At 32.2% G+C, this 24372-nt stretch overlaps 1 protein-coding gene across 4 annotated transcripts; it reads right to left on the minus strand.

Annotated features, from left to right (window-relative positions):
• Positions 1–1529: 1529 nt before the first annotated feature.
• On the minus strand, positions 1530–24229 carry LOC106080083 (rac GTPase-activating protein 1-like). 4 transcript variants are annotated; one of them, XM_056037117.1, is made up of 22 exons: positions 24069–24229; positions 19604–19679; positions 18603–18744; positions 18359–18419; positions 18140–18279; positions 17883–18060; positions 17655–17796; positions 17242–17350; positions 17040–17139; positions 16146–16191; positions 15957–16054; positions 15784–15837; positions 15605–15669; positions 15009–15069; positions 14002–14113; positions 13163–13268; positions 9567–9699; positions 8943–9057; positions 8657–8744; positions 7814–7843; positions 5244–5326; positions 1530–2475 (listed from the first exon to the last, which is right to left on the minus strand). In XM_056037117.1, exons 1-21 carry the CDS (start codon positions 24087–24089, stop codon positions 5275–5277), a joined length of 1929 nt encoding a protein of 642 aa, XP_055893092.1. In that variant the 5' UTR covers positions 24090–24229; the 3' UTR covers positions 1530–2475; positions 5244–5274. The 4 variants fall into 4 exon arrangements, with proteins under 4 accessions (XP_055893092.1, XP_055893104.1, XP_055893084.1 ...); XM_056037129.1 differs by lacking the exon at positions 7814–7843; XM_056037109.1 differs by lacking the exon at positions 5244–5326.
• Between the last annotated feature and the right edge of the window lie 143 nt (positions 24230–24372).

Below are 24372 nucleotides of genomic sequence, written 5' to 3' on the forward strand. Positions count from 1 at the left end.
GCAAAGTTATTAAATCCTAACAGGGTAGTGAAATAGTAATGAGCTAAAAGAAGAACTCCTTCGAAGCGTGGACAAATAATAAAGGAGAGAAAGAGTTAATGTATAATGTTAAGTCTAAATCTAGGTTTATGTTAACAGAAAAAAAACAAGGTTACAAAGACAGTTTTTGTGGAAAAACAAACTCAAAACTGGCCCCCGAAGTAGTCCACATTGTTAGTTTGACTAATGACTAGATACCACAGAATACGGAGATTTATTAATATTACTATTACATTGTTAATATTCATATGTATTCAATAAACTGATAGTTATGAAGATATAGTTGAAATCCTAGGTGTCCCTTACAAAGACAGCATCATGAATGAAGAGATTAGAAACAGGATTAATACAGAAATGGGACCCCACCATGACTTGCTAACCACTGTCCAAAAACGTAAACTCAAACTCTATGGCCATATTACAAGGTTCTCAGTACTCACAAAGACCTTCCTTCAGGGAACAGTACCAGGATGAAGAGGACGACATAGAAAGCAATGGGAAGACATCAAAGAATGGACAGGCCTGTCAGTGAATACAATTCTATCTAAGACAAATTACAGTGAGGAATGGAGAAATCTTGTGTGGTGCCCCAACAGACTAGGGGATAGGTGAAGATAGATGTGAACCTGGCCTAACTAATTTTATTGAATTAATATCTAATTGATCTCATTGTCTTGTGAAGAGCTAATCTCTCATTCAAAGATTTTTTCCTATATGTATGTATTATGTTACATTGTAGTTTACATGAATAAGTACTCCTTGTTAATTGTTTTAAATTATATTCATGTTTTATGCATACTAAATAGATTTTTTGCTCTTTAAAAAAAAGTAAAAAATTTTTTAATGTAACAAGTTAGTATGACATAAATTACTTAATTTAGTAATACGATTTGAAAAAATTTAAAAAAAAAAAAAATCTAAAACCTTTCCCATAAATGTATTAAAAATATGGTAAAGTAGTCTCCCATGTTTTTAGTTGTAAAAAAGGTGTATTTTTATGAAAAAAAACTGCCTGCATAGTTGATTTTAAAAATTAATATTTTTTGCTTTCAGTAAAGGATAAAGTAGCTGTTGCATCAGAACTTTGAAAAATCTAAAAATATCTTGATGTTGGACTTTCAATATCTTTGTCCTCAAGTACTTCAACCTCTGGAACAGCTTTTTGTTGTATCTGATTTTGAGACCAAAAAATGAAGTTTGGTCCTATTTGTATAGGCACCATTATGCTTGAAATTTTGAGAACTGGTCTATTTTCTTCCAGATAAAGATGAATGTTCAATTGCTTCTTCACTTCTATATTTAGGTGTGACAACTTTTCCCTTCTATTCAATGTGTGCTGTGATTCATATTTGAAAAACAAAATCAATCCAAGTCTTCATGAAATTCTGACAGCTATATCTGGACAAATCTGAACTATTTGTTATTTTATGGTTAAAATTTTGTATCTCAAATAGTTTGAAACAAAAATCACAACACAAGCAAGATATGTGTCAGAAAATTCAATATAATTATTTATTGTAAACATTTATTTAGATGCATCAATGGCTACCACTAATAAATAATATCCACTAAAACCTTGCAAAGTCTACTAAATGCAAAGCTGTAAACAATTTATTGGTACAATAGCCATGTGAATACAGAAAAACATTAACTCCAACATTTTTAATCTACAAATCTAAAATGTTTTTTTTTTTTTTTTTAAATTAGTCTTTATTAATAGATCAGACCTAGAAACATGAAAATATCCACTGAGAAATAAAATATTTAAATTTACTTTTTTTCCACTACAGCAGCACAACTTTTTGTTCATCTTATGTGGCATCTGAACATTTTCTAATCAATTAAAGTTAAGGCACACACTAAAAAAAAAGCATAATTTTGAGTTAACTTAATAAATTGAAAGCATTGCCAGTTTATTTACAACAAAGAGAGCTCTGAAATCCTACAGTATACCAGTTGCAGAGAGAACACAGCTCTTCAATAAAATGCTTTGACATCATGACTTGATTCATTCAAAGCTATGAGTGAAATAGTTGAACGGTTCAACTTCTACACACACACAAAATGAAACTCAAATATTAAGTCTAACAGCTTTACAGTTTTGTCAGATCTTGTCTTAGTTTTAATAGTCAAACCTCAACAAAAAAAAAAGGGGGACATTTAGGTTGGTGGGGTGTCGATAATTTAGATATAATCGAGTATAACATTGAACATTATAACATAACTAGTTAAACTAGGACGCTATCAGCACATAAATTAATATATATCATATATCAAAAGTTTAAACAGTAAACTCCTATAGAAATACATCATATTATATAAAACCAGTACTCTACACCAATCATAAGACTTGCACATGCTAAACTTGATTAATTGACCACTGGAGAGTCAAAGAAGCGACTTGGTCTTTTAGGTTCAAACGACTTGGTTGCATATCTGAAATAGACACAAATTTGATTGACCTTAAGTTGAAGACTAGGCTTTCAATTATTGAGCGACCAAAACAATCAGTAAAAAAAAATCTCAGAAACAATTATTAGTAGAAATACAAAGCCAGTCACTAAGAATGTAAATTGTTTTCTTTTAGGAGCTCTAGCAAGTTTAGCCATTTCAACACTCTGTTTTGGGTTTTGTGGTACATCTGCACAATTGAGGCCATGTGGTGGCCTTCAAGGACCCCATCCTCTCTAGAACATGTACAGTAACAACATTCAAAGCTGTACAAGTTACTGTTTAAGTGTTGTTGTTTAAGTGTTGAAATAATTCATGTATTAACATTTTTAAAAAATAAGCTAATAAGAATCTAGTGTAAATGTCCGGAACCGAAGCAGGATGTTTTGGCGAGGCCGTTTTGGCGCAAAATACATAAAGTACATTTATTGTATTATTTCTTTAAAAACAAATATGCATATCTATGTTTTGCATGAGTGTTTGTGTTAAGACATATTTTTCACGTACAGAGGAAGAAATATTTGTGTCCGCTATTTTTGGTATTTAAGTTTATTATTTAAGTATTGTTAAATCTCTAACATTACATAACACCAGGCTGCCATCATTAAGTTATTAAGAAGGGGGGGGGGGGGTTAAGAATATATATATTCTTGTCTCAGTATAAAATAGTGAAAAAAAAACAACATTAGTAGCTTTCGTACATTATATATGTTATTTGAGTAGTTATTTTTATATCTGCTCCTAAAACCTTATTTTTTATGTGAGCTATAACAAGTCCATTAATCAATGTGACTTATCATTTACTACATGTAAATGTGTGTTTGTGTTTCACATCATTTACTTGTGCACAGAAGAGAGGGGGCGGGATATGTGTCACAGGTCATGACCAGTCCTAAGGAGATGATCGCCAGACGCATGACACCAACGCCCAGTGCTGGTCTTTATCTTCATTTGTTTAACTATACCTGCGTCAATGCGAAATGTGTCACCCAAATCACCCCTACCCAATTTCTCAAAATATGTCTTTTCAAAGTATCTTAGTGTCGTGAATTTGTTTCTATCTATTGTTGCCCCTAGTGTTTGTTTACATTGGTGGATTTAAGTTAGAGTTTGTACTGACCGCATTCCGTGTCTTGATCTTTACTATGTATGGAGTCATTGTCGTCATTCAGCGTAATAAAGCTTTAGATATTAACATGGTTTTTGTTATATGAAAGTATTACACTAATGTCAAATAAAAAAAATTGTCTTTTGGAAAGAAATAGAAAAATGTCATCCAGTGCGATTAGCAGAACTCACATATAAATAAAGGGGAGTGGATAGCATGTCATTACCATTCAGGAATCTGACTTATTATAGGCCTTTATTCATGAAATAAGCAAAACCTTTATATTTATAAAAAAAAAATAATCGCTCGACAGTGTTAGAATACATACTATACATACAACATTATGGTAGAGTGAAATAAATACTCTATAAATACGTTATAAACGCTACGTGCTTATTAAATTATCGTCAAATTAGATCTCGTGCCAAAACATCCCCAACGCCAAAATGTCACGTACCGGGCCGGAACACCCACTTCTTTACTTTAAAAAAATTTGTATTTTATATAAACAGGCCACATTTTTACAATCAACCTAACATACTTTTTATTAGCCCATGAATTAGTGTATATCTCTTATAATGGAATTTCACGTCCTGCTTTCTCTTTCCTGAGCACCACTTTTTTTCTTCGAATTTTAATAAATGGGGCTCCTTTTAATGATCTTAATGTTGCACTTTCACATATCCGCTTATATGTATATATAGACCTGGCCCAAATCAACTGTTAGTAGTCAGTCCTACTTCTGAGATAAAATCCAGTACTTTCCCAGTTGTAAATGTTTTAAGGTTGTTAGAATAAAAATATTTTCTTCTAGTGTCAGCAAACATTTACTTACTCTACCAAATGTTAGGAGCTGAATGGATTCATACATTCACATATTTACATGATGTTTAGGTAATAACATAAATATAATCATTTCAACACAATAAAACAAACCCACACACTCAGACATAGAAATAGATACAGATTTTTTTTAAAGTAATAAGAATCATAGAACGTAAAATAGATCACAGACAATATTAGTTGCAACGTAAGTATAATTACAAGAAAGAATAATTATTTGATGAAATTGTGAAATGTAGAAAAGTAAATTGTTTAAAATTTAAAAAAAACTAACATGTCAACTAGAAAATATTCCTGTTTTATTTCCTACCCTACAGTGAACAAATTAATTTGCACTAAAACCAAACCAACAATAACTACATTTCTTGTCTCTCTTTTCATGAGAACATTTCTATTTTTATAGTCAAAGAAACATTCCTTTACTTTAGGTCAAAACAATATTAAATCATAAGATGTTTTCAAAGTGTGAAGGCTACAGTGAAGGTTATTTTATCCCCAGTGTAGAAACATATTTCTACATTGTAACATAACATATAATCTATTCTATTGTAACCCATGGGTTAGTATAAACATTTCATTGAAACTGACAAGTAATTAAAAATAAATAAGTCTAGTTAAATCTATACAAGTATATAAAGACTTCAAATTAAAATTCTTGAAAAAAATTTGCAATGCATTGAATATATGGGGCAAAGCTACAAATCAAACCTAAGCAAATCAGTTTAGCTATTTAAACATTATAAATATATATTAAAAAAAAAAAAAACAATGTTAGTATCAGATGAATGGATGGATTGTCTACCTTGACAAAGAATTCACAGCCTTGGTAGGATTTACAAAGCAGCAACATGGGTGTCACTGAACAGTGGTGGCATCAAATTGATTCTAGCAACAAGAAAATGTGACTTGAAATAGTATATGACAACCTTAGAGGTTAGTAGGAAGCTTGAAGCCAATGCAAGCAATGCTACACTGCCAGGAGCAACATGGGTGTCACTGAACAGTGGTGGCATCAAATTGATTCTAGCAACAAGAAAATGTGACTTGAAATAGTATATGACAACCTTAGAGGTTAGTAGGAAGCTTGAAGCCAATGCAAGCAATGCTACACTGCCAGGAGCAATGCCAAGTGAAATATAGGAAGCTGAGAGGGAACATTTGCATTTCATCAGATCTTTTATATGTAGCATTCACTGTGCACTACTCTATATGGAAGTGTCTCTAACAGGTAATAAGATTCATCGTGTCAACATATCTTTTTGTTACCGTACATGTAAACAGAACTTAAAAACAAAAAAAAGTTTTCCAGAAACCTATTTTCAGATTGCTATATTTTATTTGGCTATGAATGTGCCAGAAGTAATGAAAGGAAGTAACTGCACACTGACTCAAACCATCTTTAGTCACTTAATATCAAGGCAAATAATCCTTAAAGCATTATGTACTGCTGCTGTCAAAGCATTGACTGGAACTACAGCCTCCTCAATCATTTTATCTTATAATCTTAAAAAATCTTATTCTATTTTTTACAACGTTATGCCCCCCCTTTTTTTTCCACTGTCAAATTTAGCGCATGTTTACAACAGATGATAGAATATAGGAAACATTTGGCCAAGGAAATAAAAACTAGAAAAGGGAACTAACTATTTTAAGCTTTCTACTCCACTAACACGTCCCCTCTCAGCTATGACTAAAAAGGGTATGATAATAGCACTGGGGCCACTTTGTGTGTGTGTGTGAGTTGGGAAGGGGGGGGGGGGGAGAGAGAATGCTTTTGCCAAGACATTATACAATCTGTGTAAATATTGAGTAAATAATTTAGGTATTACTTATTGGTATACTAACTTAATTGTATGCTGTGTAGCCTAGTCCACAATGTAAGGTTAAACATGGAGCAACTATACAGCAAGAGTCCTTAGAAAGCATACAATCAATGAATTCAAATGTTTTGAATACCATTAGCACCCATGGACTTAACTTGTGGTATAGATAATGGCCTTTTTGATTTCAAGTTCTTTGAGATTGTATTCATCAACATCATTTAAATATTATTAACATATTTAAATATTGACATGTCAGACACATGGTTATGTTTGGTTTGCATACAGTTTGTTAATACTAAACTATTTATATAAATGTAAAATCTATCTGTCTATATATATATTCTTTATATTCTAGCTCTTGTCTTCTTAGCTAATAATTAGTAAATAAGGAGACAGGTCTCTAGTAATAAGTCACTAACAAATATTTAGTATTTGAATTCATTGGTTATTATCATACTGTTATATAAAGAATAATGAGTATCAAGTATCAAGGTAAATGTATCATCCCAGCCCTAACCAATGATTGCACAAGACTAGATATATAAACATAGGAGAAAGATAGCTCTGTCCTAGTAGACAGATAACTCTAAATACATGATGAGCCTACTCAAGGGAAGACAACATGCAATGATGAAATATTGAATACAGCTGTAGGCTTAGGCCTATTTTTAGTTTTAACTAAACATTCAAAGAATTCTCTGCTTATTTTATTGACTATCTTAAAATACAGTTTCATAGAACATGTCCACTACCCTGATGTACTGGTGTGTTTTCAATGTACTAAAAGGATTTATTCTGTATACGGCATTAATGCATGGATCCAATTTTACTTTGCATGTTTGAAGAAAGTTATTTATATATTCTAATTATCATTTCTAAACCTATTTTAAACCCAAAACCTACAATTATATAAAGATTTATTCCCATTAAAAGTTTGAATGCATAGACTACTTAATCTCTCTCTAAAGTAGCCATACAAAACTTCTCTCACACGTTAGGCAGGGGTGACTAATAATATACTGGTACATGGATTGGTGTAACATTTGAGGAAAGGTTTCAATACTTCCTTAAGAAGCTCAGCAAATGCAATTCAGCGCAAGTCAAATCTCAAATAAAAAAAATTTCTTATCTACATGGGGATTCAAACTCAATCCCACTCAGTCAAATGAGTTTCTTTCTGACCCTCAGTAAAATGTTTACACAGACAACAGTCAACTTTGATAATAGAAATAAAGGGGAGTGAACCATTTACTCGAAGCCCCACCACTAGAGTCTGCTTTTCTTTACACACTCAGGACTCTTGTTAATAACACAATTTGCTTGACAGAATGAAGTTTCTAATGTGGTCAGGCGACAGACCTACATGAATGGGCTACATTATAAGTAAAAATGTTACAGAATAGTGACATGCATAGTGATTACATTTGCCAGTGCCTAAAAACTGTTGGCTCTCCTCAGGAGTAAATGATGGTATGAGATATGATTATGCAAGAGTTATGCAGGCACTATAGTGAGAGACCATACAAGTTAGTTGGTAGAGTATACCCACTTTCCTCCCACTTGAGCTTTTCTCAAGTCCCTGCAATACAAACAGAACAAGTAAGAAATAGATGTATGTGATACAAGCATAACAATTCTGATGTTATCAAACTGCATGTCTACCCTGTGAGTAGGTCTTTGTCATTGTCTTCATATTACTTTGTATAGGTATACACTCCAACACAGATTGTTATATAGAAATCCTTCCAAAACATTGAAACCCCTTGAATTGGAATGACTGACTGTTTCCAAAGTAATTAGACAAAGTTGTTAAGTGACATGCAACACAAATAGCAATGCTGTTAACATGTTTCTTCTTCAAAAGATTTCACTGTTAGGGATCAATCAAAACTGAACTATCAACACATTTCCTGACATTGGTTGATACATGATCACATTAGTAAAGAGGAATTGTATCATTAGACATAATAGAACTCATTTTAACCTGTCAAGACTAGATGAATTGATACCATTGCAGACAATATAAAGCAAACTAAAACATAAGCACTACAAGCAAATCCCAGTGTAATTAAGTTGAGCTAGACAATAAGCAAGTTACCAATGAAAACATAAATTGAGGAACAAGGTAACTTTAAATAAAAGATTTCATCCATTAACATGGACAAGTATGCTGTTGAGAACCAGAGCTTTACAAATAGATTTCATTTTAATGGGATTGTAAATAAAACAAACATTTAATAAACAGGATAGATTGTCAAAGCTTCAACTTAAATATTTCAATGATATCAACAACAACAAAAACTTAAGCAACGTAACAGAAGACAAAAGATTTGAATCAAATCAAAAACTAAACATGGAGTAAATGAATGTAACAATTTGGTTCAGTTCTTACCTTGGTGTAGTCTGACTTCGTTTCATATCATTCCCATACAATTCAGATCTCTCTGGGGTATTGATAGGACCCAGCATACTTCGAAGACCTAATCAGATTGAAATTGGAATAATTTTGTTTTTAAATATTGAAGTATATTATGTATAGAAGTTATAAGGTGCATACTTTACAAAAAGTTTTTTTTTGTCTGCAGCAGACAACTGCTTCCACAAAAGAACAAACCTACATGAAATTGTATATGAAATAATGTATCAATAGTTGCAACAAGCAGTGCACTTCAACTCACCATATTGTACACTGTCAGGAGTGTATGGTGTACTATTTGGATATAAACCAATTTCATCTACAACCAAAAGATCAGCCCAAAAGTCAGTTGGTATTTCTAGCAGACGCTCCATGACCTGCAAACACAGAATATGAAACTTAATCCATCAAAGTTGTTTAATGGCCTCTAAAGTAAAGAGACAAATTATAAATAAGTTTTAATGTATTTTATTACACAGCCACAATGTTACAGAGAACAACTTTGTCATTCAACTGTGTAGATTACACAACATGAGTTAGGAACAATGATACCTTTGATACTGGATACAAAAAATAAAGGTATATTAGAAAAAGACATGAAAAGATAAGTATAACTGTCTCCAGCCCAACTCAAAGCAAGCTCTGAAGACTTGTTAAAATAATGTAATTAATACAAAAAGATTGTCATCCTTCAAGAGTTTCCTGGCAACAATATTAATGCAGCTATGGAAATTGTATTGGCTGCTTAAAATCTGAATGGCCATAAAGAAAAAAAAACAAACCCTTGAACAATTTTCTAACAGAACAATCAGCAAATCTCATTGGTTTGTTCCTTCAAATGCAATTCTTTGTTGAATGTTTCCTAAAGCTGTGCCTGCTAACTTACCTGATTTTGTTTTCTTGTTTCATTCATTATCTGCATTGGTTCTGGCTCAGCACAAGAGTAACCAACAACAGTTGGACCAAAAACTTTCGCCAAGTTTGAAGCTGGCATTTTACATGCAGGGGTATTGGCAACACTGTGAACAAAATGGAAAAGAGTTTTTGTATGCGTTTATATTTGAAATGTTTATACACCTCACTGATAGCAAGTGATTCAAACTCATCTGAGAATATTTTTTTTACACACAGCTCTTCTGACAAATGTATAGTTATGACCATCACTTTTCTGTTTCCCAGATGAAGCAAGCCTGATATTTATTTAAAAACACTCATATCTATATAAAAATACCCAGTTTAAACATTTAACAACTTAAGTGGCCTTTACTGCTAGACAACTAGTTGCCAGCAATTGCCAAATTCTGGTTGTTTTATACCGTAATGGATTTTTTTTTTTTTTTTATTTGTTCGCTAGCCTACAAAAATGGAACATATTTGGCTTATGTTTAGCCTATAATTGAATATGATTACCAAGGGAATATTAAGGTTTCAGGATAAAAAAACTATGATATTTACAGCCATTTGAAACCGACAGTAGCGATAGTGAAGAAAATAATCCAATGCTAGATCTAAAATTGATGGTAGATCTATTCCAACTGGAGAGAGGGATGCAACAAAATATGTGATATTTATGTCAGTGAGCCCTGTAGACCTACTCATGATTTCATGAATCCCAAGAACTATTTTTCTCTATTATAAATTGAAGTTTCTAATGACTTTTATTAGTTGTTTTTTCTTTATGTGAATTAAGTCATAAAATTTTTTTTTCATTATTATGTATTATTATTATGTTTGATTCAGAGTTATATCATATAATCCCTTCTCTTAGGGATGGGTAGATAGTTTCTGACACTGCTTAAGGGCAAAAAGAATTACACCCAAGATGTTTGGATTGGAATTCAAACAATGGCGCCATGTTTCACATAAATTTTAAAATGAAAAAAAAAAAGTTTAATGTCTGAAATACACTTAGGTTATACAGTTATGCACTATTGTAAATATGTATTAGCTAATGTAACCATTATACAACTATAAGGTATAGATGTAATTAATTAAAAACTAAAAGGTAACAGCACACAAGGAAACAGGGTCTTGTCAGCAGCAGACAGTTTTACGTGAATTAAACAGACACATTATATCGACTCAAATACATACATCAATTTAAATATTTTTTCATAACATGATTTAACTATTATTAGCATATTTTTAATTAATGTAATCATTGGGTTTTATCACTTTTCTGAAATTCCTATATAAAATATCTATTTATTTAATACTTTCCTTTATTTCAATCTCATTAAATAGTTGGGTTTTTTTTTTATAAAAATGATAAAATTTTAATTTAATCTACAGTTCCTTTATAGCTTATGTACTATACATACAAAACAATGTCTATGCCACATAAAAAGAGATATTTAGCACTTCTAAAGAAGCAATACACAAACAAAAACACTATTGTTTTTTTTTAAATTTCAAACAGAATTATAGAGAGAGATCTAGTAGTGGGCAAGAAAAAAAAAGACTTGCTCAGAAAGGAATTTCCAAATGGTTATCCCTTCAATGTTGCAATTCCTGATTTCATCTCTAGGTCTAGCTACAGGCTCTGCATGTCATTTACTGCTAGATTTTATCTCTAGGTCTATCTACAGGCTCTGCATGTCATTTACTGCTAGATTTTATCTCTAGGTCTATCTACAGGCTCTGCATGTCATTTACTGCTAGATTTTATCTCTAGGTCTATCTACAGGCTCTGCATGTCATTTACTGCTAGATTTTATCTCTAGGTCTATCTACAGGCTCTGCATGTCATTTACTGCTAGATTTTATCTCTAGGTCTATCTACAGGCTCTGCATGTCATTTACTGCTAGATTTTATCTCTGGGTCTATCTACAGGCTCTGCATGTCATTTACTGCTAGATTTTATCTCTAGGTCTATCTACAGGCTCTGCATGTCATTTACTGCTAGATTTTATCTCTAGATCTACCTAGATTTTATCTCTAGGTCTACCTAGATTTCATCTCTAGGTCTAGCTATAGGCTCTGCATGTCATTTACTACTAGATTTTATCTCTAGATCTACCTAGATTTTATCTCTAGGTCTAGCTACAGGCTCTGCATGTCATTTACTACTAGATTTTATCTCTAGATCTACCTAGATTTTATCTCTAGGTCTATCTAGAGGCTCTTCATATCATTTACTGCTAGATTTTATCCCTAGGTCTATCTACAGGCTCCGCATGTCATTTACTGCTAGATTTTATCTCTAAGTCTATCTACAGGCTCTGCATGTCATTTACTGCTAGATTTTATCTCTAGGTCTATCTACAGGCTCTGCATGTCATTTACTGCTAGATTTTATCTCTAGGTCTATCTACAGGCTCTGCATGTCATTTACTGCTAGATTTTATCTCTAGGTCTATCTACAGGCTCTGCATGTCATTTACTGCTAGATTTTATCTCTAGGTCTATCTACAGGCTCTGCATGTCATTTACTGCTAGATTTTATCTCTAGATCTACCTAGATTTTATCTCTAGGTCTACCTAGATTTCATCTCTAGGTCTAGCTATAGGCTCTGCATGTCATTTACTACTAGATTTTATCTCTAGATCTACCTAGATTTTATCTCTAGGTCTAGCTACAGGCTCTGCATGTCATTTACTACTAGATTTTATCTCTAGATCTACCTAGATTTTATCTCTAGGTCTATCTAGAGGCTCTTCATATCATTTACTGCTAGATTTTATCCCTAGGTCTATCTACAGGCTCCGCATGTCATTTACTGCTAGATTTTATCTCTAAGTCTATCTACAGGCTCTGCATGTCATTTACTGCTAGATTTTATCTCTAGGTCTATCTACAGGCTCTGCATGTCATTTACTACTAGATTTTATCTCTAAGTCTATCTACAGGCTCTGCATGTCATTTACTACTAGATTTTATCTCTAAGTCTATCTATAGGCTCTGCATGTCATTTACTGCTAGATTTTATCTCTAAGTCTATCTACAGGCTCTGCATGTCATTTACTGCTAGATTTTATCTCTAAGTCTATCTACAGGCTCTGCATATCATTTACTGCTAGATTTTATCTCTAAGTCTATCTACAGGCTCTGCATGTCATTTACTGCTAGATTTTATCTCTAAGTCTATCTACAGGCTCTGCATATCATTTACTGCTAGATTTTATCTCTAAGTCTATCTACAGGCTCTGCATGTCATTTACTGCTAGATTTTATCTCTAAGTCTATCTACAGGCTCTGCATGTCATTTACTGCTAGATTTTATCTCTAAGTCTATCTACAGGCTCTGCATGTCATTTACTGCTAAATTTTATCTCTAGGTCTATCTACAGGCTCTGCATGTCATTTACTGCTAGATTTTATCTCTAAGTCTATCTACAGGTTCTGCATATCATTTACTGCTAGATTTTATCCCTAGGTCTATCTACAGGCTCTGCATGTCATTTACTGCTAGATTTTATCCCTAGGTCTATCTACAGGCTCTGCATGTCATTTACTGCTAGATTTTAATCCACTGACTTACATTTGAAGGTGTTGTACAAGAAAAGCTAAAGTATCTTTATTGGCTTGAGGTAAATAATTGACAAGTTTGCACATTTCTTCTTGACAGCTCTCACTTGATCGAATGTCTACAAAAATTGGAGGATGGCATTGTTAACAATTTTTCCAGCAAAATTAAAGACTTTACAATGAGTTATAAAAACAAGAAAAACAGTATTAAAAAATCTTTTTTTTTTAAGACAATACCTCTTTTATACAAATAGTGTTTATTTTGTTCTTAACTCTTTCTCTCCTAACCGATGATACAAACGTTGATTCCATCAGAATGTGGTAAATAATTAGGTAGAGAAAGAGTTAATAATGAATGTTAGATAAAAAAAAAAAGAACATTTTTATCCGGCCCCATAATTTTCTAGCCAAATTTAAATTATTGTCTGTTTATACTTTGAAAACAAGTCAAACAAGAGTATTTCTTTTACCAACCATGAAGATAAACTGTCAAATTTCTAGGAAAATTGTTAGAACCGTTTTTGAGAATCCCATCCTCCCACCTACCCAGAAGGTTCCACTCCAAAAGTGTGACTTGAATTGTAATGATAATGGTGGTTAGTAATAATATCCCAATCGATAACATAATACAGACATACAAGAATCACCCAATTGAAAAACAGTTTGGGTTTTTAAATATTTGTATTCTCAAACCGACAACAAAGAAGATAGGTAATATAAATAAATGCTGTCTGCTGTATACACAGAACATAAGTGATTACAAAATTAATAAATCCTATTTCATTAATAACAAAGTTAAACTAAATAGGTAAACTAATTGCCTAGAGAAGAACAAACATGTCCATGACCAACCTGCTGCCTCAACAAACTTTGGCCACAAAGCGAAAGTGACGAGAGGTTCTTTTAAGCTACGCAAGAATTCCTTAAGACAGCCACACACAACATGAATGTCATGGATTTGAGACTAAAATAAAGAGAGAAATGTTCTCCTTTAGCAACCATAGAGGCCTAAAATATGCAAGCATTTTGTTTCAAGCAAGTTTTAAAACAAACACAAAGTACATAAGAAAAAGCTAAGTTATCAAATAAAGATTTTTTTTTTTTTGAAACATCTAGAAGCAGATTACTTTTAGATATAAAGTTGAAATCTAGGAGAAGATTTAGTCAAGATATAGAAATACAATTTATAAGATTTAGTCTTAACTTTAAAATGAGCATCTAGAAGATTTAGATGTAGGTCCTCAGACGTCTTGATGATCATGATTATAAAAACCAAGAACAATAACAATGATTGGGTGTAAAAAAAAAATATTTACTAGGCTATTTCTTAAGTAGAACATAATTAACACATTTAAAATTAAGGTTTTAAATGCAACTTGGTGATTATGCATTGACCAGCTCTTTATCCATTTCATATACATTACACCAGAGTCACATTGGTGGGACATGAAGAAGCAAAGTGGAAATCTTATTTGAATGTGGTTCTGGGATGACACAATAGTTCTGAAAATATAATGCTAACCAAACAAAATGATAGCTGTTCTGAGTACAAAGATTTCAAATAGTAACCCACTATAGAAAAAAAACTATGTATTTGAAGTTGAAACCATAATTCTCTTGACTGAACAAAAGCAACTGCTTCATTTCTTGTAAGTCTCCACATCAGCCCAGCATGTTTATTTACATATTTTGACCAATCAAAATTTCTCTCTAATATCTTCTGCACAGGTCTAGAAGTTTTTCTTTTTTCTGCTTTTGTTTCAAGGGAAGAGACTCCTATGAGCTTCTGGGCAGTTCACTGCTAATAAAATAGAAATGTAAATACGGGCCAATATTAATACATGATAAATCTAACTTACAAGGTTAGGAGATCTGCCTTTGATAAACTTTTCCTTCAGCTCTTTTTGATCCTTATCAGAGCTACATTAATAAATAGAAATATGTGTTATTGTATGAATTAAAAGAATTAACATTAATATACAGATTGTGACTACCCAGATATTTTTTTTAAATGGAGTTAAACATTTATTTTCCTATATTTGAGTAGAAATGGTTAAATTAAATGGTTGCTAGAAATTACTTCAAGACTATGTATTTATTTTTTTAATCTAGCCATAATCATGTATTTTATAGAATTTTCTTTTGAGAATGTACTGTCAAGATCTAACCTACATATATATATTAAAATTTCTTAGAGCAGTATATAGGCCTACATCCAGACTTTTACTAGGTCATTTAGGATATCATCCCATTTTAAGTCACAACCTTTCAACCAATACACAAATGCACCTCTGGTAGATTTCAATACATTCTCAGGTTTACATTGTAGTGGACGAAAAAATCATAATTTAAAAATATTGAAGCTTTATGAAGCAAATTATATTAGGAGATTTTAAATTGTAAGTGAAAACTTGACAACATTTAAATAAAAAAATATATATATAATTATCATTACCCTGGGACTCTGTAAATACCAACTTCTTGCAAACCTCTGTTTTCAATTTCATTAGCACAATTGACCTGTACATGATACCAAAAATATCAAACATTCAAATGCAAATAAATTTTATGACTATTTTCAAATATTTAAAACTGAAATCCCCTAGAAATCCATGCTTACAACAATATACTTACAATAAGTCTGGGTATCATTGGTCTCTCTGACGGAGCATAATCTGCAATAAGGCCCTAAAACAGAAGGAGAGCAATTTGATTAGACTATATGCTCATTAACCTTAACCAAAGCTTTAAATACATTTCAGTTATCTATTCAATATTTTGTCCCCAAATAAAAAGAGAGTGCTAACCTCAGACTGTTTGTTAAATCCAGGTGTGCTGGGACAGGAAGGAATACAAGGTAGAGGAAGTTTATCTTTACATTCTGGATGACATACTGCACGACAATCTAAGAAAACAAAGTTTAAAATGATCCTTTAGAGAGAAAGTAAAAGCTAAGAGTAAGCTAAGAGAAGATGACAGTGAAGTAAGACATTTACCTTTACACTTCATGGCAGGTTTGCTAAATCTGATGCGCTTCCCACACTGAAACACAAAATATTTTATTATAAGAAAAGTTAAAACCAAATAGAAATTAAAAGATAAAGCTGAAAGAAAAACAGAAGAAATGAAAGAAATGTGAAAATAAAATGGAAACTACATCTAAATTCAAAACAACAATCTTTGTAATCCTAATACTGGCATGACAAAGTCTGGTGTTCAGGATGATCCATCTCAAAATCGTTAGTCCATAATTTAATAAGTACCTCCCATCAGTCCAAGGGGTCTGGCTTCATCAACAGTCCACAATTCAATCAGAATTAATGCCCACTAACATTCAGACCATGGGACATATAATGTATAACATTCAGACCATGGGACATATAATGTATAACATTCAGACCATGGGACATATAATGTATAACATTCAGACCATGGGACATATAATGTATAACATTCAGACCATGGGACATATAATGTATAACATTCAGACCATGGGACATATAATGTATAACATTCAGACCATGGGACATATAATGTATAACATTAAGACCATGGGACAGATAATGTTAAGCATTCAGACCACGGGACAGATAATAAAAAGCATGTGGCAAACAAATAGATACTGACTTAACTTTCCTCAACTGTCCCAATTTCCCCAAAGTGGAAACTTTAGGGTGACCTAAAAACCTTTAAGTTCAAAATGAAACTTGAGACCCTGATTACGAAGCCAAGTTTAAAATCTAGTAGTCCAAAAGCTTTTTCAAACAAAACAAAGTTGCTCATGCAACTGAATTGAAAAGTTAAACTAAACAAGAGAACAATTTGCATGAATGTGATTAACATTGTTCACTGTTTCAATAATGAACATCAAAAAAAAAAAAGGTACGTACAGGAACACAGATCTCTGGCTTGATGACAGTCTTAGAGATAAAGATATGAACTCGATTTAATCCCCTGCCTGCAGAGTTGGCTTTTCTTAAAGTGGGAGTCCTGAAAAACATGGCAATTTTAATTCATTAACACAATTGGAATGTACTTAAAATTATCTATCATGGGTGTAGATCCCTTTCAATACTAGAAGCACCAACTTACTCAGGTGTGCTTTTCAGGATACTTTTCCTTGGCTGTGCATTAAAATTTCTGTTAGCACTGCTCTTACGTGAAATGCCATAAACATCATCATCACTATCAGCTCCACTATCTGAATTTGGTGAAAATTATTGAGCGAATATAAAAAAAAATACATTTATTACCTAATAAGATCAAAAATATTTTGCATATAAACATTTTTTAAATTACATGGTTCACAAAATTTATTTAATATTGCAAACCATTGCTCTATTTTATTTTTTGCCAAAATAAAAAAAAAATACAGGCAGAAAGTTAAAAAAAGGAAACAAAAATAAATTTCATTCAAGATATTTTTAAGACATGCAGCTCTGTTTGACTTATATGCTGATATGTAGCATTAAAACAAATGTATACAAAATGTGATCATATATTACCTGCATCATGCCCTCTCTTATCCAATGAAGGTTCACTAAAACTTTTATTTAATTTTGGTCCCATGTTTGTTTCTATAGTGGCACTGGGTTTGCCAGCAGCATCTATTGTAATGACAGCTGTCACAATAGAATTGTTATGATCCTGTCGGAGAAATAGAATGGTACATAAACAAAGAGACAAATTGCTAATGGCTAAGATTTCTGACTCTAGATACTAGACATGCTTACATTCTCATCTTTCTGTCTCTTAGGTGGTGTATTGTCCATATCCTCAGCTGGAGGGGCAGACGGACGCTTAAACTTTTTCCCATTTCTCAGTCTGGATTCACATAAAGGATCTTCTTCTGTCTTGTCATAAGAAACATCAGACAGAAACGAAGCAGAATGTTCCATAATTGTATTCAACCTGTAGAAAATAAAAAAGAGTATCATTCTGCTGCTATTGAAAACTACCATTGAAAAGCTGCAAATAATAATAGACAGACCTTGTATTGCTGGTATCCAACTGTGCACTCTGCCGATGGCTGTTTGCAATAGCTGCTAATCTGTCCCTATCATTTTCATGAAGAATACTTTTGCTGTTCTTATCATTCAACAATTCTCTAATAACTCCTATTTGGCGATCCTGAAATAAAAAATAAAATTTTGAATGGGCAGAATCTCAAATATGATAATATAATTAAGCCACTGCTTGATATACTAACCATGTCTTCTTTTTCTCGTTCAGCAGCCTTTCTTCTTTGAAGTTCATATTCAGCTTGCATTCTGAAAAAGGTTTTCACGTTTAAATGTAAACAAGAAATTTAAAACTAAATGTCTATGTGTTTATAAAATTAATGTCAAGTTACTTGTAAAATTGATAAACAAAAAATGCAGTTAATGTTTTATTTAAATTATGTATAACAGGTATTTAAAAAAATGCATTGAGAATGTTATGAATATACTTACCTAGCATGTTTCAACTGTGTATCTAGCGATGCTACTTGTGATTCTGCACGTTTAATTCTATCCTCTAGGCTTTCACATTTCTGTTCAGAACTGAGCCATTTTTTTCTTGCTTCATCTTGATTAGTAGCAAAAGTAATAAATTCTGAAAGGAAAAGTGAACCTTAGATTAATAATATAAATTTGTTATTTATGGGTAGAGCACTACATATCAGACTGAAAATACCATCTGGCCAACCGCTTTCTCAACTTCCCAACACTTTTAGTTTTGAATGGATTAGGCAAAACGCTCTCGGTAAAGGAACTGAGCGCAGCCATTGACATGCTTACACAGGGGAAAGCCCCCCAGCAGAGGCAGTATTCCTGCAGAAGCCATCCAGGCTAGAAAGCATGCCCTAATCAAGCCACCTTACGAACAGCTAAACCTGTGTTGGAAACAATGAATAGTCATCAGGAATAAAAAGATTCAAACTTAGCTACAATTTATAAAACCAAAGGTGCCCCCCTCTGTAATAGTTATAGAGGCATTTCACTGCTTAGCATAATTGGAAATACTTTTGCAAGAGAAAAACTAAAACGGATGCAGATCTTGTCAGAACAAGTTTATTCTGAGTCACAGTTTGGCTTTAGGGCAGGTAGATCTATAACAGGTCAAAAGCAGAAAACAAAAACAGCCCCTCTATATAGCTCTTATTGATTTGACTAAGGCTTTGACCTTGTCAGCAGAAGTGGTCAGTTTGCTGTACTAGAGAAAATTGGCTGTCCAAACAAGCTACAGATACTGGTGTCTGCTTTTCATGAAAATATGCAGGGCACTGTACAGTTTGACAGGTCCACCTCTATGCCATTCTGTATCAAGAGCAGAGTAAAACAAGGATGTGTTTTAGCTATTGACAAAATGAAAATTGGAAAAGCTTCTGCAGCACAGACTAAGGCCTGTACATATTCAGCTAGTATAATATATTCCTGTTTCTACACACTTATTAAACAAGTTGTTCAAATACCTGATTCACATCCTGTTTGCAGAACTTTTGCCTTTCTCACTAGGTCATCAAATTGGGCTACCAAGGACATATCCATCTAAAATACAGAAACAACTTTGTTATTACATAATGATATTAAATATAAAAAGATATGCATGAACTTATTCACATCAAAATATACATTTTAGACATTGCAGCATGAGCTTGACAAAATTGAATAAAGTAAAGTGCCCTATCAGAGCTTGCAATCTATAGGGCAGAAGATACAAAGGTCATCTTAGGGTTAATGAGTCAGCAAAATGACCAACAGCTTTACTTTCTCCAGCTAATGTTAGTTACCCCAATAGACTTGCTTGAACACAGAGGTGCCCTTAAAATCCCAAAATCAAAAAAGACAATTACCCCAACTTCAGAGTTTCAAACCTAGGAACCCTCTGTCTGGTAGCCAAGAGGTTTATCACTTGTTCACTACGACCTCAAAATTTAATATGGCACTAGAATTATCTGCATTGCAGCAATATTGGGGCCAAATGCTTACATGCATTAAAAAAATGTCATAAGTAAATTTTATTTAGAATGTAGATATGTAGATCTATAACTAGCATATTCTGTTGGTTAGATACATCATACAAGAAGCTACTTTGCATTCCATTTAAAATGTTTTTAGCCAAATCAGTGACAGTTCTCTTCAATACTAAAAGTGTTGAAACCAGTGATGGGAACTGACTTTGCACAAATTGTAGGAAATTTTCTACACCTGTGTTTGTGAACTGGCATGTTATGGAGAAATTATTTATTAGTATATTATTTAAATAATGTTACAAATAAATTACACTTAATGAGCTTTACAGTAAAGCACACAAAACTTCTCTAACAACTATACAAAATTAATGTGTTATAAAATCAAAGTATGTTTGAGTTTTTGAAATGCTTCAAAAGTATGAGCAACACTTCTGTTTGTTTCACTAGTCATTAAACTGTACACATGAATAAATAGGAACTTTACTTTGGGTTCAATAAAAATGCTTAAAATAGCAAATGTGAGAAAGCTGTTAAATCTCTGCAGAGTTCTTAAACAAGAGCAATCTTATTAGCAATGCTTTAGATGGAGATAATTCAATTTCAATAAAAATGCATATTTAGCATACATGTTCATTGGAGACTTCCTTGTGTGACACACTTTCATGCAAACATACATGGCAGAAACAAGCTGCACTGCCACACTAGGCTCTTAAACTTAAAGCATTAGTTTTTAAAGTTTTTAGAATAATCTAAGTATCATATTAGATTATATACATCTAGATCTAAGTCCATTATCTACTAATCTATACACTGATCTGTACATTTTGTTTTGCTTCCAGAAGATTTGTGATTATTAAATGTTATTGTTAGTTTTCATGTAAAGACCGCATCACAAACAACAATTGAAATGAAGAGATTAGAGACATTGTTACTATAGCAATTGGACCCCATGATGACATGCTAACTATTGTAAAAAATAAAAGCCAATTAAAACTTAAACTTGTGTTTTGTTGTCTTTTAGAAAGATCTACCAAAATTTAAAAATTTACTAAATAGATAATAGATCTAAGTTGATTGTGATTAAGTTTATTTTATTTAGATCTAGAGTTTTAAGTTTAGATCTAGAATGATTTGGACATTAAATTAATAAATGATTAATTTAAAGAAATAATTTCATAAAAATAGAATCTACATGAATGAACACTTTAAAAATCTTGATATAATATATATATATTTACAGTAAAGTGCGAAGTTCGAAAGCATTAAGCCCGCTGGCAGCAATTTTCAAGTTTGGATTTTTATAGCACTGTAACGGTCTGACCTATGAAAAAACTTATAGTATCTCTGAATTCCTTGTCCTTTTTTCTATAAAAATAGATCAGATTTAATGTATCACTAGGCTTAGTTAAAATTAAATATGAGGTCAAAGAAGTATAGGGTAGGTATCGCCAAGCATACTTTACCTCGATCGGATTTTTCCCCAGTTAGTAAGCTCTAATGGGTTGATGGAAGGTTCGAACAGATCAAAGAAAATATATCTAAAAACATGTTTTAATATTTAATTTTCACTATTAAGTCATTTTCTTTTACTCCAGCGCAAGAACACCATTTCCCACTCTCCACAACTTCAAATTAGTCTCTTTAAGCTGATGAGCCATCAGACTTAAAAATAGCCTTAAGCCCATTACCCATTTCCTTCACTACCGGGTAGTAAAAAAGAATAATTCCACACCTCCTGAGTTCGACCTCACCATGAACTTAGCCTTTACAAGGAAAAGGAAATAGTATGTGTCGGAAGTGAAGAAAAAAGGTGCATGCGCAGTAGCAATATAGTAGTAATTTGGTAAACATTCAAATAAAAAGGTTTTAGCAATAAAAAGTGAACTGTTCGAACCTCTCAACAAATCGGGGCTGATCGAACTTCGCACTTTACTCTATATTGTGTTTGATCTTTATCTTGTATACTATAGCAATACCAGCAATGAATAGATCTAGAATCTAGATCTATCATCTAGTAACCAATCTAGTTAGCAGTGATGCCCATAATACAGCCAGCCGATTTAATAAGTCTCTGCATCACTGTTGTATATTGTAAAATATTGTGTAGTATAAGTAAAGTCACTATAAAGTATAAGACTATTACTATACTAAATAAGTATAGATCTAGATATCTAGTTAGGTACTTCAACATCGCTATTTTTGTGCGCCGGAAGTGTGTTTAAAAGCTGGTCCTCGTGATTTCGGTCGCGTCACCGGTTACCGTCAGAAAAGTGTGTAAAACATCATTATTTTTTAACCGACCTTCTAGATTAGAGTACCATTTTGTCGGGGAGAAAATGGCGATTCTTTTGATACCAAATTTGACGGGATTGATTTACTAGATCGTTTTTTTTTTTAGTTTCAAAATTAGGGTGTGTTCCAGATATGATAACTTTTTTATTTTTGTTTTGTAATTATTTATATTGGTTAGTAATTTGTAGTATCCATATCTACATAAGAATCACGTGTGATTATTAAGCTATTTTGGATGGCGCTCTTGGTATATGAATGCCAAAAGTAGTAATAAAATACTTATAAAATATAATAAAAACGAAGTTTCCTTGTTTATTAATATAGATAATGAAGCAAAAAAACTCGTTAATGTAGATCTAGATTTAGTTAGTAATAGATCTAGAGAAGCAACAGATAAAGTAGAAAAAATCAAATTATTGTTTAATCATACGCTAGAGTGTAGATCTAAATCTAGGTCTAATACTTAGATTTAGGCTTAGATCTATTTTCTAGAATAGAAACAGAAATGCATAGAATGAAATCTAGAATTAGATAAGATAGATAGATATTTTATATAGAGATCTTTAATTGATTTGATACATACTAGTCTAGTCTACTAGTATGTATCAAATCAATTAAGTATACTTAATTGTCTTAATAAACTAATACTAGATCTAGAATGAGAATGTTGAGGACTAAATTTAGATCTATTTTTTTAATGTGAAATTTAATGGGAGAAAATCTGAGAAATAGCCTAACAATTAAAACAGCTTTTCAATATGACAATATATATATAAATTAGATCTAGTCTATCTAGTAGTAAGCTATAACTTCAATATTTCTAGTATAAGTATATAACTAGTACTAGTAAGGAGTAACTAGTATAACAGTATTATACTCAATTATACTGGTATAGGCCCAGTATGTGAGTATAGGGATAGGTAAACAATCCTAAACTAAAACTAAATGAAAAATGTGTTAAGAATTAGAAATTTTAAATGAAGTTGCTTCACATTGCTTGCCACTGCCTACTCAGTTACTCAGTCACTGGCACTTTGCTTCAATTTCTCTGTAATCTCAGAGTCATGAGAGTGACGGTTCGGCTTTTAGTTCAAGTGAAGTTCTTCAATTCAATGACTTCATCAAGTTCATCACTCAGAGTCATTCATGATTCACTCAATTTACTGGACTTGTTTCATTTTCACATGAATTATGATGAATGATGATTAATTATTGTAATGAATTAAATTACTAAAATTAGTCTAAGTCTAATTAGAATTAGATCTAGATCTACATCTAGATCTATTCTATAACAAGATCTAGATCTAGATCCAGATCTAGATTCTATAACTATAATTAAAATATTTATAAATAGAGAGAGTAGAGAGTCTAACTAGATCTAGATTCTAGATCTAATATAATTAATTCATTTTAATACGATTATTACGATTCACTGTTTGACTTTACAGTAAATTACTGATTAACTAGGACTAAGACTAAGTGAATTATCCTTACTTAGTCAACTTAGTTAACTTAGACTTAGATCTAGATCTAGAATCTACTAGATCTAATGACAAATTCTAATGATCTAGCTAGTGATTTAGCTTAGACTGGCGGCTTAGTTAAGTAAATAAGTTAGTGAGTCACAGTGAGTGCAATAGATTAGATTAAATCCAAAAAGTAAACGAATTACCCTGGACTTTTTAAGCGTCATATTATTGTAGATTATCGCATAAAAAATAGTTTAGCTTAGAAAGGTACAACAGACTTAATCCATTAAATCCATAGAATCTAGATCTCGGGCAAGGCTTTTATTTTCCGCCGCCTCAGTTTCAAAACGGTTTACGAATAGAACCAATCAATGCGGGTTTTGTAACCAAGGGAAATAATTCCCATATTTACTTTTTTTTTCACGTCCCTAGATATATATGAGCTCCAATCAAAGTGCTATGACTCTCTTTGTAATCTTAAACTTTAGTGTTAGTGCTTTCCCCTAT

Source organism: Biomphalaria glabrata, chromosome 1 (assembly GCF_947242115.1).
Source record: "Biomphalaria glabrata chromosome 1, xgBioGlab47.1, whole genome shotgun sequence".
NCBI lineage: Eukaryota > Metazoa > Mollusca > Gastropoda > Planorbidae > Biomphalaria > Biomphalaria glabrata.